Raw genomic sequence first — 16,351 nt, 5'->3', positions numbered from 1 at the left:
TTACACAAACAACATGCTAGCGGACCACCCAATGCTCATGCCTCCTGTGGGTATGTTCTAAAAATAACACAATGAGGCTGCTGTTGTGTTATCAGTTTTTATCTTGATCTTTTAAGTATATACTTTATTGAATATTGTTTTGATTGTTTAAGCGCTTTGTGACCCTGGTCTGGAAAAGCGCTATACAAATAAAAATGACTTACTTACTTACTTACTTACTTTTTGTGGTCCCTAAAGTTTGAATGTTGTAGCTGACATACAAAGAAAAAAGTTGTTGTTACCATTGTTTTAAATCTTTGTGAATAATTGTGGTGAATAATAGTTGGTGACATGTGTTCACATTGTATACCGTCTACTTCTATTATGACAATGATGAATAGTGTTGTTACTCAAAAGATTTCTGTGTAGTTGTTTTATTTCAGGTCAAACAGGTCTTGGTGGACTTTGGTACTCCTCAGTGCCCATGAAGTAGATCTCAGTGAAGAAAAGAGTGGTGACTCCTGATGGAACATAGATTTAAGTATACGTATAGTATAGGTATTAAAAGAAGGATAAGATTTATTTGAATAAAAAACTTTTTTTTTAATTTATTTTACTCATAAATGATGTAGAAGGTTGCACAAGTCGCACAAGAAGCACAAATAACATATGTTTTTGGAGTCTTTTATAAAACTTTGAACAGTGTATACATTTGGCTTTTTTAAAAAATGGCTATTTTGACGACTGTAGTCTTTCCTCTTCCTCGTATAATGGCTCAGGGTTTCCGTGGTTTCTGCTTGGGAACAACCTTGACGGTTGTGGACACTGACTTTTCTCCCTGCAGGTTGTGAGCTGTGCAGGTGTACGTGCCCTGGTCCACGTCCCTCACCTCGTCCACCAGTAGAACTGACTGGGTCTGCTGGCGAGCAGGAGCGCCGCCTACTGGACTGACGCTCTCCTGCGTGTACTGAGGCCTCCCGATCTGAAGAATGAGGAGAGAAAAAATATAATGTTGATATGTTAAGGTGATTTGTATTGCGTTTCAACGTGTTATAGATCACTGAGGTGGAAGATTTTATGAAAATGTTTGAGTATAAATGAGTATAAGTAAACACTATGGCGCCCTCTGCTTGTCTCTATGGCAGCTCAGAAGAGTAACCACAGCAACAGGCTCCTCTCCATGCACTGCAGAACGGAACACAGGAAAACATACTTTGTTCCTTTTGCCATAAGGTGCCACAACAGATCTCTCCCTCATGCTTGCCATCCATCCATCCATCCATCCATCCATCCATCCATCCATCCATCCATCCATCCATCCATCCATCCATCCATCCATCCATCCATCCATCCATCCATCCATCCATCCATCCATCCATCCATCCATCCATCCATCCATCCATCCATCCATCCATCCATCCATCCATCCATCCATCCATCCATCCATCCATCCATCCATCCATCCATCCATCCATCCATCCATCCATCCATCCATCCATCCATCCATCCATCCATCCATCCATGCATCCATCCATCCATCCATCCATCCATCCATCCATCCTTTCATCCATTCATCCATTCATCCATCTAACACGTACTAGTACTTGAAGCAGACATAAAGTATATATAAAGTGTAGATGAAGTATACACCAAGTGTACTTTTTTCATTTTAATTTAATAATCTATGCTAAACACATAATTTAAAGTACCTAAAGTATTCTTGGAAATCTACTTTAAGTCCAGTGAAATATTCTTAATATAAGTTGTTTAGTTGGCATATACTTAAACTTACTACAGTGTTCTTAGATCACAGTTACAAACTCAAATCTGGCTCCCTAAGTATTTCTATGTGGCCCACCGGATAGTTGGCTCAAAATTAAAGTAGATTAATATCCATGTTAATATGGTGATTTGTAAAGAAGCCAGTGTTTAAGGTAAGATAAGTAACAGAGGTTATTGACCTCAACAATTATGTGGAGACTTCCAATGAGAATAAAAGTGAGGTTGAAATAAATTGAGGGAAATCGGATTTTGATACTTCCTGTTAAAGACATTTGGTTATTATAAAATGTGTTCCACCTTAAAACTTTTAGCAATCTTTATTTAAAAATATGTATGCACTTTATGTGGGTTAATAAATACAAAAAAAACAAAAAAAAACAACAACATTAAATAACGTTTTAATATTATTTCTGTGTACACGAGAACCAACCACTGCCTGACATCTTGACAAATAGCTGATTGTGGCCCCGGCACTGCACAATGCGTAACCTTTAATAAGTGAATACGGACTTCTGACTGATGGTTAAAAGTACAATATTGATTAATAAACATTTGTTCATACTGACCTGCTGTCCAGGATATTCCCAACTGATGTCCACGGCGACGTTCTGTTCTCCCACCACGCTGCAGGTGACCCGTAGATTCTCGCCAGCAGTCAGAGAGCCCACCGAGGCCTGGATCACTGGGGCAGGAGGGGCCATGGGGTCTGAAAAAAGAAAGCGATTGTATGAACTACTGAGTCATTTCAACAAGAAGGAGCTGTCTCACCTGCAGTTAATACAACACCCTGCATCGAGAATTCTGACCTGCTCTAGTAGAAGAACTCACATTTCCTTGATCCTTTAAACTCTGCATTGGCTGACAGTTTATTTCAGGATCAATTTAAAAATTCTGGTTCTAACTTTCAAAGCTATGGTCAGGCTCCTCCTCACATCAGTGATATGATCCAGCCTTACAACCCAGCTCGGGCTCTGAGGTCTGTGGATCAGAATCTACTAATGGTTCCTGAACACGGTTCAGGACCAGAGGAGAGAAATCCTTCCAGGCTGTTGCTCCTAAGCTTTGGAACGATCTTCCTCTCCCTCTGTCTTTGATGGATCTACTGACTCCTTCAAGAAACCCCTTAAGACATTTTTATTTGTGTAGGCTTTTTCCTGATTTTCTGGGACTGCTGTGTTTGTCTTATGTGTCTTGGCCTTTTAGAGTTTTTAAATCTATAGGTATTTTTTTAAATTTTTTAATTGCTTTTGATTGTTCAAGTGCTTTGTGACCCTGGTCATAAAGGCACTTTACAAATAACTATTACCTACCCACTTACATTTATAAATGTAAGTTATAAAACCCTGAGTCATTACTGCAAGTCTACTGACTTTACAGTAATTAGACTTTATGGCTTTATTGACTGTTTATCGCAGTGTGATTACTTCCTTCATCTGATGACTGACATAAGTTCACTTACAGTTGACGTAGATTAGCATGTACTTGGTGGAACTCTGCCTCAGGTTGCCCAGACTGGCGACGCAGTACAACGCCCCGGCGTGGTGAGGACGCGGGCGATGGATGGTGAAGCCCTTCTTCACATCGAAGGAGATCTCGGACCCGTCCACGGTCACCTCGGCGGGCGGGTACTCGCGGTGAAGAGTCACCTGGGCCTGAGGTGACGAGACCTGGCACGGCAGAACCGTCGGCCAGTTGGTCCTCAGCTGAACGACCTCGTAATAGTCGGATGATGGAACAAACAGCTCATGTGGATCTGGGTTGTGCGGGAGATATGAAAGATGGTAGATTAGATTGCGTGAAAATCAACAGGGTGGCGACACGGGCATCAATAAACCATCACATATATTGTACCTGGAAAGAAGACAAAGACTTTGACGGCTTTGTCGTAATCTTTTCTGCAGTCTGTATCTTCACATCGCATTGGGTAACAAGTGTACTCCCCAGTGTCTGCGCCGGTGCTGTTAACCAAGGTCAGAACACCGTATCTCTCCTGTTGGATCATCCTGGAAACAAAGAGATTTAGATCGATGACAGTGTGAGTTTTCTATTATCATTGCAGTTTCGGGACAATCTTAAAAAAAAATCACATCATTTATTTTAGTTTAGTTTTTGGAATAATCAGTCGGTAGGAATATATTGTTTAGTTAGTAAAGCACTCAGAGAGCGCAAACCACTGCCAAGCAGCTCTATAAATTAAACCGTTAAGGCCTACGCCCCTGGCTGGCTGGCCAATTGAGGTGCCCTCGACCTGATTTATGTTTATCATTTGTGCTTAGCTAGAACTGGCCCGATGGGTAGAATCCTACAATACTCACCTTAGCTACTAGAGGTGTTTACTGGCGAGAATCCCGGGGATACGATACATATCACGATATAGTGGCAACGAGCTTTATATTGCAATATATGGATATATTAGCAGTATTTTCCGAGTACTTGACTCTGGTGTTGTAGAATTCCCCTGAAAAAGATTGCTTTCATTTATATTTAACAGCCATATTTGCCCAAACATTAGATTTAAAAGCTGCTGGAGTCGGCTGTATCCTCTCGTTCTCATTCTCCTGATACCTCTGAATTGTATTGTCCCTTTGATTGTTGCTATCTAGTGACGAGAAGTCATTGCATTACAACACAAAAAGCCCTGGCTTTAAAATTGTAGATAAAATCAATTAATTTTTTTAATTTTATACACAGATTATTGAAAAATAAACCATAAAATAACATAATTCGAAATTTCTACTTGAAAAAGTAACGATATGGCTGTTAAATCTCGATACAGTATTGTGAAAGAAATATCGCAATATGTATCGATATTTTCTCACACCCCCACCAACGATCGGCTCTAGAGTCATGGGACCCACGTTTAGACATAGGCAAGACCTTGTGGCAGCGCCAGGACACGATTGAGAGACTATATGTCTCCTGCTTTACCCATGAGTCCTGCTGTATTCTCCAAGGATAAACGGAAGAAGTAACTGAGTAGAAGGAAATCTTTGCCTCTTGGCTCAGGCTGTCCAATGGTCAAATTCAAATAAGCTTATTGGAAAATCAGGTATTAGTAGTGGCTTGTACAATCCAGTAGAAACTGTAAAAAGTAATTCACGCTCATGCTACTTTAAGTGAAATCTCACTGTGATCCATTCACAACATTTCCATGTATTTTGCTAACAAAAAAACTGAGCTATTAATGTGTCGTTTGACAGCTGCTCACCTGAGCCTCCCCTCATTGTCTTCCTCCAGGTACGGGGGTACACTCCACTGCACGGGTTTTCCTCTGCACCTCAACTCCAAAGTGTCTCCCGCGCGAACACTCAGTGTATCACCCACCTTAGTAAACTTGCCTCTGTTTAACACCTTCAGGATTGAATCGAGAATCAAAGAAACATATCATCCTTCAGAATCCAGATATGATGTCCTGCTACGTCAGGGGGTCGTCATTTACCTGCGTCAGGAGGGTCTGAGATGAGGCTGCAGGGGGGGTTTTGATTTTGGGATTTACTTTGGCAGCTTTGGGACGTTGAGTTGTTGCCTTTTGATTCTTTGGCTTACTTATCTTTGCCTTTTTTCCTGAACTGGTTTTCAGTTCAGCATCTTTTTCACAATACACTTCCACGGAAAGATCATAAAGTCACAACCAATGGAAACGATTGAGGTCACGGCTGAGGAAACAAAGTCACTTACCTAACTCGGAGATTAACGCACAAACAAGGAGGGCGCAAAGCACCAGCCTCGACCCGGGCAGCTTCATCAAAGTCATGATTGACCGCAGGATTACTGGAGCCTCAAGATTGTTAGCCTCTTGTTTCCCTCACACCAGAGGAGAAGAATGTAAAAAGGGAAAAAAAAATGAGGAGGTGGGCAGAGCTTGCAGAAGCTCGTGGTCAGCTGTTTACTAGTATCACGCAAATTCCAGCTCCTGAAAAGTAGCACCCCAAATTCCTCCTCACTGGCTCAATGGCGGCTTTCAAGCTAAGCTTGACCAATGAGGGTCCAGAAGCACCGACCCCTCCGTGTGGAATCACACAGACTGTTTGCTTAGCTGCCAGAATGGAAGTTTGCTGCGAGCAAAAAGAAGCCCAGAGGAGCATTTGTTGACTTGTGAAACAGGATTTAACTTATGATACTTAATTTCCAAGTACAGTTTTGTTCCTGCCCATGGTGTCTTCCACTAGATTAAACATGAGGTGATGGCTATATTATTTAAAAAATCTTAACATTATGGAATATTAGTCTCTTCTCACTTATCTCAGCTAAATAGAAGGGGACGAAACATCCTTCAAATATTCACTACAGCCTCATATATTTACTCTACATAGGGCCCAGAAGCTGATTCAATCCAGATGATTCATTTTATACTATGTGAGATTGGTAAGCATTTCGAAGTCGACAAATACTAAAAGTTGTGACGTTCTCCATCTAGTAACAACAGTCGATTTTTGCAGTCGGTTTAAGATTAAAAACAACCCAAAATATTTAGTTTAGAATAATTATTAAAACGTTGTTTATCTTTGTCTATTAACTTACTAACTTACTTATTATTAAGGCCTTTTCCTAATTTCCTGGGACTCCGGTGTTTGTCTTATGTTGTCTTGGCCATTAACAGTTTTTAAATTTGTACACATTTTTAACTGTGTATTGCTTTTGATTGTTCAAGCGCTTTGTGACCCTGGTCTAGAAAGGCGCTTTACAAATAACTGTTACTTACTTACTTAACCATTTATAAAGGTTTCACTGTCAACAACAATTGGTCGGCCACATTCCATATAAATGAAACTCATCATAGGTTTATTGAAAATTTAAAAAACACCTGAAAGCACGTTAGCAGTTATTTGCATTCAATATCATTTTCTTTTGTTCTTTTTCTTCTTTTATTACTATTGTTGTTTTTTTTCACCCTTGGTTAACAACTACATATTATACTCATAAATTGGTAGACTTTGGTTTATCATGCTTTTGTATTGGTCGTTTGTTGTCTCTTATTTGTCCCTGAGAGCTTCACCTGGACCTCATGTTGCTCAACGAAATTCCCCTCCTGTACTCTCTGTTTCTATCATAAATTCCTACTTTGGGGCCTAAGTTTTGTTGTGTTGTTTCTGTGAGCCAGGTCTGACTGTAAAGTTCTCTTTCTTTCTCCAATTGTTTTCCAATTAAATCTTTATTTTGTAGACCAGACCAATGTTTTGACGAACATTTTGTCCTCTGTTTTATATCGTCATTACTTTTGATGTTTTATTTTGTGTACTAGTGTATGTGAATAACGAGGCCAAAGAGTTTTTGACGAAGGAAAAAAGGAGTATCCTGTTGTTTTTAACAAAAAAGCGTTTTAAATTCTTTTCCCACCACAGGCAGCAGAAAAGAATGTAAAGTAAAGCTCCTTAAACAGATTATTTGGTTCTTGGAACGCTCCAGCCAACTTTCAATCAAAGATTAGAAGCACAAAGTTTTTTGTTTTTTTCCACGTTAAATGTTGGTCAAGCAGAAATGACAAAAGACTTTAATTCAAAGAATTCAAAGACAGTTTTAATCAAGACATATTTACAAATATTGAATCACAAAATATGTTACATAACAAGTTATATTTTAACAAGACAATGTATAAAAAGATTTAAGTATCTACAATGTGTAAAGTTATAATACATGTCAATCAGACCGCATTTGGTGGGTTATTACATTATTTTGAATGTGCTTCAGTGTAGAAAAGAGGAAATGACAGATATTGTTACAAGATTTCTGTCTTAAGACGGTAGTTTCTGTCACGATGGGTAAAACATTCCTCAGATTTTGTCAGCTTCTTGGTTGAGGTTTTGAATTGCCACAGATTCAACACAAATCCTGCAGGGAAAAAACATGTCTCCCCTTTCAAACTGTCAAAATCATGGATGTTTCCACCTTGACGGCAACTTTAAAGTCAAACTTGACCTAAAATGCACAGGATTAGTTTCATAAAAGTCTTCGGTATATACACATACGTTACTGATTAAAAAAATAACGCCGTTTGTTACAACAACAAGTCAATGATATTAACAAAATGATCTCTTCTGTACAGTACTTAATTCGTCAAAATGTTACGTGACAAGGCCTCAGTATTAGCAGCTCAGTGCATTCATGATTCTTCGACATGTGCAAAGTCATTAGAATTAAAGTGCTGGTCAACACATTTAGAATTTGTTTTCTTTCACAACTTCATTGTCCATTTTTCCGCTGATGGTCTCTAGGCTTGTAGCCCTGGCTATCGGACCTCGCCGCATAACACTGAACCACATTCCGTATGCAAAATAGATGACTAGCCCTGCGAAAGAGAGACGAATGAGTAACAAAATATAACAAACGAGACTCGAGCAGTAGTAGTCTTACCTATTGCCATCCAAATAGCGTATCGCATCCACGTGGGTCCGTTTAGTTGGACCATTAGGTAGACATTTATGAGTGTGCTCACGATGGGCAGAACCGGGAGGAAAGGCACCATGAACGTTGCCTTGGTGCCGTTCTGTGGATGCCTCCAGATCAAGACCACGTTGATCACTATGATGAGACTAAGTACGCTGACAAGAACGATAGCCCAGACCTCCCCATTTGATAAGGCGTCCATCCCTTGTGTTAGCGTAACACACAGCGCCCCCACACACACCACTGCAAAAGAATATATAGATTTAAGGAGGAACTATTTCATAAATGGTGAGTATAGGCTTTGTTTGACCTACCAGATAATACTGTGAGGATGGTGACCCTCCTGGAGGTGACTGAAGTGGGCTGCGATGGTGGTCTTAAAAAGCTGAGCTTGCCTGTTTCTATGATCTGCAGGTTGGATTTTTCCGCCTCACTCACCTGATACCTACATTTGATAAGGCTGTTAGCGTGATCACTTTGATATGGTTTGTCATCATCAACACATACCTGAGTATCAGGATGCATATGGCAACAAGCGTGTATGCAAACAGCGTTCCGATCGACATCAGATCCACCAGGGCCTCCAGATCGAACAACATGGCCATTATAGCTTTAGATATGAAAATAAAGTTAACATTTATATTTAATTCATTTACATGATTGGATTATCAGTATGTACCAGCTACAACTCCCGATGATATCGTTGCGATGGCTGGACTTCCTTTTGAGGTGACCCTTGTCAGTGGGGTGAAAAGCAAACCATCTCTCGCCATTGCAAACAGCACCCTTGGCATTGGGAACATGGACCCCAGCAAGCTGAAAAATACAATGTAATTTAAGTTTATGACCATGGCTTGTGTCAACGTACTTGATCTCGTTTGTATTTACCTGGTGGACAGGGCACACAGTGATCCCACCGCCACGACATACTTAGCAGGTCCCCATCCAACGTAGTCAAAGGCGACGGGCAGTGGGCTCTTTTCGTCCAGCAAATAGTAGGGCATCATCAGGGTAAGGGCCGCAGAGACGGCAAAGTAGGCCACAAAACAGATGAGTAGTGAAGCCACGATTCCCACCGGGATAGACTTCTGAGGGTTCTTCACCTCCTCACCTGTGACGAGGGATTTGAAGAAGGTTTAGTTAAAATGGTTCATGAAAATAAAGTTAGAACACTCCTCTATTCAGATACTAAGTTCTGTCTATGAATATGTTGAGATGGTATCTGTGGCAGTTTAGTTCAGTTGAGGTGGCTTGGGAGTCAGACTAGGTTGCCTCCTGGTGCTATAGAAGAGCATGGAAAGGCCTAGGACACGTTATAGGAACTGGCGACGGCAGGGGGTCACACCACAGTTACAGTTACAGTTGGCCTGGAAATGCCTTAGGGTCCCCCTGGAAGATGCAGCTGGGGAGAATAAAAGTCTGGGCCAGTAGCTGACACTGATGCCTCTGTCACCCGACCCCTGGATAAGCGGAAGAAGATGAAAAAAAAGGAGGGATCGAGGACCACTAATTTTCTGACCAGCACTGACTCTTGACTAGTATTAAACCCATTTCAACAATGTTTTTAGAAAACTTTGGCAATAGGAAAAGATACAGAATATCTCAAATTGGAGTTTTTGTAGAGGGCGATCTGGATCCAGTTATCCTTTGAAGGATTTGTCACTGACTCGACAAAAAAAAGTAAGAAAGAAAGGACTTCATCACACACAGGATACAGTCATTTCAATCAAAAAGTGGCTGTAAAAATCTAATCTATAAATAGAAGGGGCAGCATGACAGAGTTTTTTGACCTCCGAGTGCTTTTCTATTGCGATTCCTTTTTTTTTTCCCCCCGCAGATTATTTTAAAATAACTGCTCTACTGGGGAACTGAGTAAGTAAGTAAGTAATATTTATTTATATTCACATTGCATTATCGATTTGGCTAGTTTGTTCATCTGCAGAAGTGTAGACTCAAATCACAAGATCATTTTTAATGATCCATGATCTTCAAACCAAAACGAAACATAAATAATCTCACCAGTTGTTGCGATACAGTCAAAGCCCACAAAGGCGTAGAAGCAAGTGGCGGCTCCAGCGAGGGTGCCATTGAAACCATAAGGGAAGAATCCACCGGTTCCGTAGCGACTTTCGACGTTTTCGGTGGAGTTCAGGTTGCTAGCGAGACAGAAAGAGCGTTATCTTCTCACCTTTTGACTAAAGGATAAGCAGATCTCTGTTATCATGCACACATCCAGACACACAAGATTATATTGCTCTTTGACATTACTCGACTTCTGCCGTGTAGTTCAGCAACTCCTCATGACTGATGTTCCAGTTGCTGCTGTCTCCCTTGATGAAGCCGGAGATGGTGACGAACAGCAGGACAACGATGTTGATCGCTGTGAAAACCTTGTTGATCGTCGTTGACTCTTTCACTCCGAAGGCCAACAAACCTTTGAGAAAAAAGCCACTGAGTCCCTTGTTGAGTTTTTTATTTTGAAGTTTGATAGTACCTGACAGAAGCAGGATGAGGGAGGCAGCGAAGACGTCCGGGTACGAGGCCAGGCCCGGGAGACCCATGGCAGCATTTTCAGAGAAATACTTGGAGATGACGCCGCCAATAAGATCGTCGAACGTTCCACTCCATGCAAGAGCCACACTTGATGTCCCTGAGAAAAGAAGGATGAGATAAATCAATCAAAACCGTCACTAACTGGATGTCAGTTTGGATGATGCGGTTATTGGCAGTTTTTAAACACCATGACTCAGTCTATTAAAACTTTATGGGGTTATTAACGCCACAGTGAAAAACTTTACAAGTTTTTTGAGCGAAAACTACTTTCTGAGGACACAATAATAAAGAAGAATCTGCTTCTACAGCAGGTTAAGGATCATAGGTTGTTCATAGTTGATCATTAATGGAGTTTTAAGACTTCCTGGACACACAAGTCATGTAATACAACAACTAAAATCTTTAATATAGATCGATAAAACCTTGATTATCTAACCCGTATCTATTTTTATGAAGCTCCGTTTATAATGCACTACAAACACCTTTATAATTACTTTTGAGGCTTTATGGAAACAGACAGTTCATTAGAATATATACGTTTCTAACCATTCAAAAATACCTTTAAGAGCTTTAGGAAATATACTATATATATATCTTTAGAAATATTTTGAAAAGATGAAGATAACAACTGATCAAGGAAGATTTATTTATGAATAACATGATTGTGTTATTACTTTTCTAGCATTTTTCAATTTCTGAAATAGAACTTTTAATCTGAAAAGCTTTAATCTGAAAAGTTTAAGTAGTTTAAGTCATAATGTTAGACGTAACCCAGATTTACAAACAAGGCTGTCACTAAATCTTAATAGTTATAATGCATTTAGTCAAGGACTTATTTAATAAAGCTGGTGAATAGTTGTTTTTCTTACCTACATTTTAAGCTTTTCTGCAAACACTTTTTCACTAAACAGTAGGTAAAATAAACAGCCAGGTAAATGATTATCTCCACACTCACCTATGACATACGACAGTAGCAAATTCCAGCCGGTGATAAACGCCAAGAGCTCTCCTACTGTCACGTAACTGTACAGGTATGCCGAGCCTGTTTTGGGGACCCTGGCTCCGAACTCTGCGTAGCACAGACCGGCGAAAATAGAAGCCACCGCGGCGATGAAGAAGGAGATGATGATGCTGGGACCGGCGGTGTCTCTGGCGACTTCTCCGGAGAGGACATAGACCCCTGCCCCCAGGGTGCTCCCCACGCCGAGGGCCACCAGGTCCAGGGTGGTCAGGCATCGGTTGAATGTTGACTTCTCGCCATCGGGCTCCAGAGGCTTGCGTCGGGAAATGCTCACTAAGAAGGACTTCAGCAGGGCCATGGTGCTGAGATTCGGACGGGAAGACGTGAGAGGCTGGACGGTATTGAGACTAATGGGGTGGGAGGTAGAGTGTGGGGAGAGAGGTAGAAAGTGCAGACCAGTAAACAAGTTGGTGAATAATTACCAGGCCAACCCTTCAATAAAACTGGATACCAATGCAATTAACTTTCTCTTAAGACACAACCAGTAATGCTTAATTGTACATTCATTGAGTTACTAGTTAGTACAAGTAATAAAAATATATGTTTCTTCTCACCTTCTTGATCAGATTCTTCGTACTCAGGTTGTTGAAAGACACCATTATTGGAAGATTATTCTTTTATATAGACATATTTATTACACCTCAGATACTAAACTGCTGATGCGTTATCTTTTCTTCTCCACCCAGAGGAAAACAAAAAAACAGAATCACTGCCACGACTGCACTTTACCTAATCTTGCTCGTGAACACGAGAGGAAACAGTAAACACGAGTTCCAGAATCACAGTGATAAAAATAATCACCGCTTACGAAATAAGATCCTATTTCCTCTATATAATAACAATGAAAAAGAGGTATTGAGATAGCACATGTCAATGATAGAACTTCAAACTTGTTTTACTCTCCTGTCGGTGTGTTTGCATTTGTTACCTTTTGTCGATGCTTCATTTTAATCAGTTAATGACAAATACAACAGGTCATCTGTTCTGTTCGGTGGCTGGAAGTGCAGGAAAAATGATCAAACTCTGAAACGACTTCGATTTCGATTCAATTTACTGATAATTAAAAACTTTGAAAAAATGATTATGTGTAAATTGTATTTTGTTTCAGAGTTTGTACCGTTTTCCGCTTTTTTTCTTTTACAAGTTTGTCAATTTCATTCAGAAAATAGAAGATTTGTTTCCGATTCTTTTAATTGTTTAAGAGTTTTTCAATTTGTTTCAGAGTTTATTAATTTGTTTGTGATTTTTGTGATTCAGAATTTGTACATTTAATAAATAAAAAATAAAACATTGAATGTTATACTTTGTTCCAGAGTTTAATAATCTGTTTTCAAGTTCAGACATTTTTCCCAGAATTTCCAAAGATTGGAAATGTTATTCACTAAATAATAACTTAAAGACAACATAGGGATACCTCAAACACATTTGTCTTCGGGGTTTAAATCTCTAAAACAAAATGTACAAACTCTGAAAATGTTTTATTATTTCCTCATTCAAATTTCCATTACCTCAAACAAATTTGTTTTCGGGCCTACTTGACCCTGAGATTAAACAAGGATTAAATTTGATTCTGTACATTGTCCTTTTTTTATTTAGAGAGATTATAAAATGTATTCTGAAAATTGTAATTTTGTTTGTAAATGTGTTTGCAACTCAGATAGTAGTTTTAAAGAAAGTCTCCTAATGAAACTACACCCATTGTTGCAGACACATGGTCTGGTCGTTTTATTGTTGTCTGGTGTTCTTATGAATCTTGAAAATAACAAGTTAAAAGTCATTATAACAAAGTGTTGTAAGGAACAAGGCAATGAGGGTGTGAGTTGGCCAAACTTTTTAGCACAAAGCAGCTTTCATAGCTTACGCACGCACACTTTTACCTCCTCATTCACCATCAGGGGGATTTCAGATCCTCTAATCCCTGCTGGCATCTACTTCTGCAGGCAGGAGAAGGGAAGTGAGGCGGCCTGTGCGTCACTGTACCTTTGACCAAACTAAAAACTATCTGTCGATCTCGCCTCTCGAGATATGCTTCTCAGTGGCACGTTGAGGTAATACATAACTAAACATTATCTGCACGTGATGGTCTTTGGGTATTTAGGGCACGCCAGATAAATACAGCATCTTTTTTTTTACCCTTCATTAATACAGTATAATATTTGTTTACCTGCTTCTCAGTTCTCTGCAGCCTCGATCAAAACAGTCCGATCCCAATATCCATGTTTGTTGACTTGAAGCATGGTTTTTTTTTGGACTCAATATATACAAGACGGGTCTGTGCGACCCTCCCACTCACTGGAATTACTTACACAGTTCTCAACCCCTGACCAGTTTGGATAATAATGTGCTCATTATTACCGACGCTGAGACTCCAATCCTTTTCACATTCCCAAATACGCCTGATATATTTTTAGTCAGCCATGTTAAACATGGAAAACAACATGGTGATGGTGTTTTTGAAGCATATTAATACATACTGGTGTTTTTATTTTCAAACTGTGGCTCAAAAGGAACAAATCTGGGACAACTAGTCATGTTATGAGGCCTGCAAGAGATTTCAACATATAGTAAATTCTAGTTTTACACTAAAAGTATAAACCAGACCACCTATGTATCACTCTGAGACAAAGTATTACATTTATGTATAAATGGTTCTAATGCATTAAAAAGTGCATTTTGTATTTATTATTCATTTACATTTCCCTCCTTTTTATGTGTAATTTTTTGAGTATATATTGATCGCTCAAAGTTTTAAAGTTAGTTGAAGAAATGTTTTGAAAAAAACTCATATATACAAGAATAAAACTGCAGCTTATTTAGCTTAATAAATGTCACGTCCTAATGTTTTAAAACGTACTAAATTTTTTTTAGGGATTTTCTCGTCTTTCTTTTTGCTCTACGGCCCCTAACAACATTCACAGAATTTAATGTGGCCCTTGAAGAATTTTAATTGCCCATCCCTGACCTACAATGTCAGGACCTGTTACTCCATGTTTCACAATAAGCTTTTTCTGTCCGGAGTTGGTTGTGAAATATTCCTTTTTGGTGCTTATTTTCCCCTATTTCAGCATCAGACAGTAATATTTAGATGTTTGGACAGAGACGCTCTATGCTACAATAAGCCATGAACGCTGACATTCTTTATAAACGTCTCCAGCCCTTGATGGAATTTAAACCCAATGTTAGTTGGTGTCACAACGTTCAATGCAATTCCTACACAGCAGAGGTCAGTGGTGAAAAGGTTTGTCAGGCAAGATGTTATGATTTATTTGCACATATTTGTCTTTTTATCTGTCTCTTAGCAAAATCACTCTGGGGGGAAATGGGTTAACTTGTTTGAAAGAATACATCGATAATGACAACTGTTGATCTGAGACTAAAAAGTAGAAGAGTGAACAAATTTACGGTTGTTTTGGGGGAATTAATAAGGAGATTCTCAGCAAATAAAAATATTGTCCTAGTTTTGTATGGTTTCTGTTGACCAATACAACCTCTGGGGGTTTTGAATATTAGAAGAAATTATTGGAAAATGTGTTTTTGATTAATCAACAAGTTGTGAATACAACGCTCTGAGCTTAAGCCCATGAATCCAATTGAAAAAAGACAAAGATGAATAGTTGTATGAAAATGTTTAGGAGAAGCAAGTAAAGTTAAAACTAATTTCTATCCACACGAGGGTGCCAACGTGTTTTTAAACGTAAATGTATTCACTATGTACAGTGAAAACACTAGAATAGAACTTCATTACGCTTTTAGGGATTTTAATCGATATATTGAATCATTTCAAGTAAAACTTAAAACGAAGAATTTAGTATGTAACGCCATTAAAAATGAATGCAGAGATTTTGTTTTCTATTTATTATTATTTTTTAAACTTATGTATGTATACTCTGTTAGTTCTCCCCTCCTCCTCCTCCCACTGCCATGGTAATATTTACTGGAATAGATGTCACAACAGAAATAGAACAGGTGGAGTCACCCCAGTGCCAACCACTCAACCGCCTCCAGATTCAAACACATGACAAAAAAAAAATACTGATCGAAATATATGTTTGTCATTTGACATACGTTTTTAATCTTAACTTGATTAAGATGAAACACAAACGTGAAAATATATAAAATGAATGTTGTATAAAACGTAAATTAACTTTTATTTTATTACATTTAAATGTTGTTTGGCTTAGTAATAGAATGGTAATGATTATATTTGCCTTTTTTTTTGTTTCAATATTTGTTATTGGAAAACGACAAATTAGAACACAGTGTACATCACAAAACTTTCTTTGACTTTTTCCATTTTTTTTACATACATATAAAACAAAAAACTAAATAAATTAAAAAACAAAACAATAATAATACAAAAATAGAAGGAAAACCAAAGGACAATATATTTATTATTATAAATTATATTTGCCACTTAACACAAAGGAGGGCTCGAAATACACCCAAATAGGAAATTATTTTATTTAAAAAATATATGTTTTTTTTATTCATTTAATTAATTGTAAATTATTAGAATATAAAACAAATTAGGAGAAGAATAGGTCCAACCGTAAAGTTATTTTTACTCAAGTTTACTAGAAGCGATTACTAGTGAACGGGAAGCGACGCGATGACGTCACCGCGGCTACGTAA

General features: G+C 38.7%; 2 protein-coding genes across 2 annotated transcripts; both read right to left on the bottom strand.

Moving 5' to 3' along the window:
- Positions 1–667: 667 nt before the first annotated feature.
- On the bottom strand, positions 668–5,577 carry LOC148071812 (platelet-derived growth factor receptor-like protein). The gene is made up of 7 exons (XM_087799064.1): positions 5,440–5,577; positions 5,201–5,364; positions 4,970–5,112; positions 3,613–3,764; positions 3,221–3,514; positions 2,328–2,467; positions 668–961 (listed from the first exon to the last, which is right to left on the bottom strand). The coding sequence occupies exons 1-7, from the start codon at positions 5,513–5,515 to the stop codon at positions 755–757; spliced, it is 1,176 nt and encodes a 391-aa protein (XP_087655190.1). The 5' UTR covers positions 5,516–5,577; the 3' UTR covers positions 668–754.
- Positions 5,578–7,437: 1,860 nt separating this feature from the next.
- Positions 7,438–13,936, bottom strand: LOC148071811 (cationic amino acid transporter 2). The gene is made up of 11 exons (XM_087798590.1): positions 13,884–13,936; positions 11,654–12,066; positions 10,640–10,795; positions 10,414–10,579; positions 10,165–10,301; positions 9,034–9,256; positions 8,825–8,961; positions 8,653–8,755; positions 8,460–8,590; positions 8,113–8,388; positions 7,438–8,047 (listed from the first exon to the last, which is right to left on the bottom strand). The coding sequence occupies exons 2-11, from the start codon at positions 12,015–12,017 to the stop codon at positions 7,917–7,919; spliced, it is 1,824 nt and encodes a 607-aa protein (XP_087654716.1). The 5' UTR covers positions 12,018–12,066; positions 13,884–13,936; the 3' UTR covers positions 7,438–7,916.
- Between the last annotated feature and the right edge of the window lie 2,415 nt (positions 13,937–16,351).

Source organism: Callionymus lyra, chromosome 9 (genome assembly GCF_982586985.1).
Source record: "Callionymus lyra chromosome 9, fCalLyr1.hap1.1, whole genome shotgun sequence".
Classification (NCBI taxonomy): Eukaryota; Metazoa; Chordata; class Actinopteri; order Syngnathiformes; family Callionymidae; genus Callionymus; species Callionymus lyra.
Note: the sequence above shows the minus strand (reverse complement) of the source record. Positions and strands in the feature narration are given on the sequence as shown.

What these genes read in the sequence shown, in the direction of transcription:
- LOC148071812 (XM_087799064.1), bottom strand. Translation starts at nt 5,515, where the DNA reads ATGACTTTGATGAAGCTGCCCGGGTCGAGGCTGGTGCTTTGCGCCCTC. An exon ending in CTCAGACCCTCCTGACGCAG is followed by an intron (nt 5,113 to 5,200) that starts GTAAATGACGAC and finishes TCAATCCTGAAG; the next exon opens with GTGTTAAACAGAGGCAAGTT. An exon ending in AGTCTTTGTCTTCTTTCCAG is followed by an intron (nt 3,515 to 3,612) that starts GTACAATATATG and finishes CGCACAACCCAG; the next exon opens with ATCCACATGAGCTGTTTGTT.
- LOC148071811 (XM_087798590.1), bottom strand. Translation starts at nt 12,017, where the DNA reads ATGGCCCTGCTGAAGTCCTTCTTAGTGAGCATTTCCCGACGCAAGCCT. An exon ending in CATCCTCACAGTATTATCTG is followed by an intron (nt 8,389 to 8,459) that starts GTAGGTCAAACA and finishes ATTCTTTTGCAG; the next exon opens with TGGTGTGTGTGGGGGCGCTG. An exon ending in CGCTATTTGGATGGCAATAG is followed by an intron (nt 8,048 to 8,112) that starts GTAAGACTACTA and finishes TCTCTTTCGCAG; the next exon opens with GGCTAGTCATCTATTTTGCA.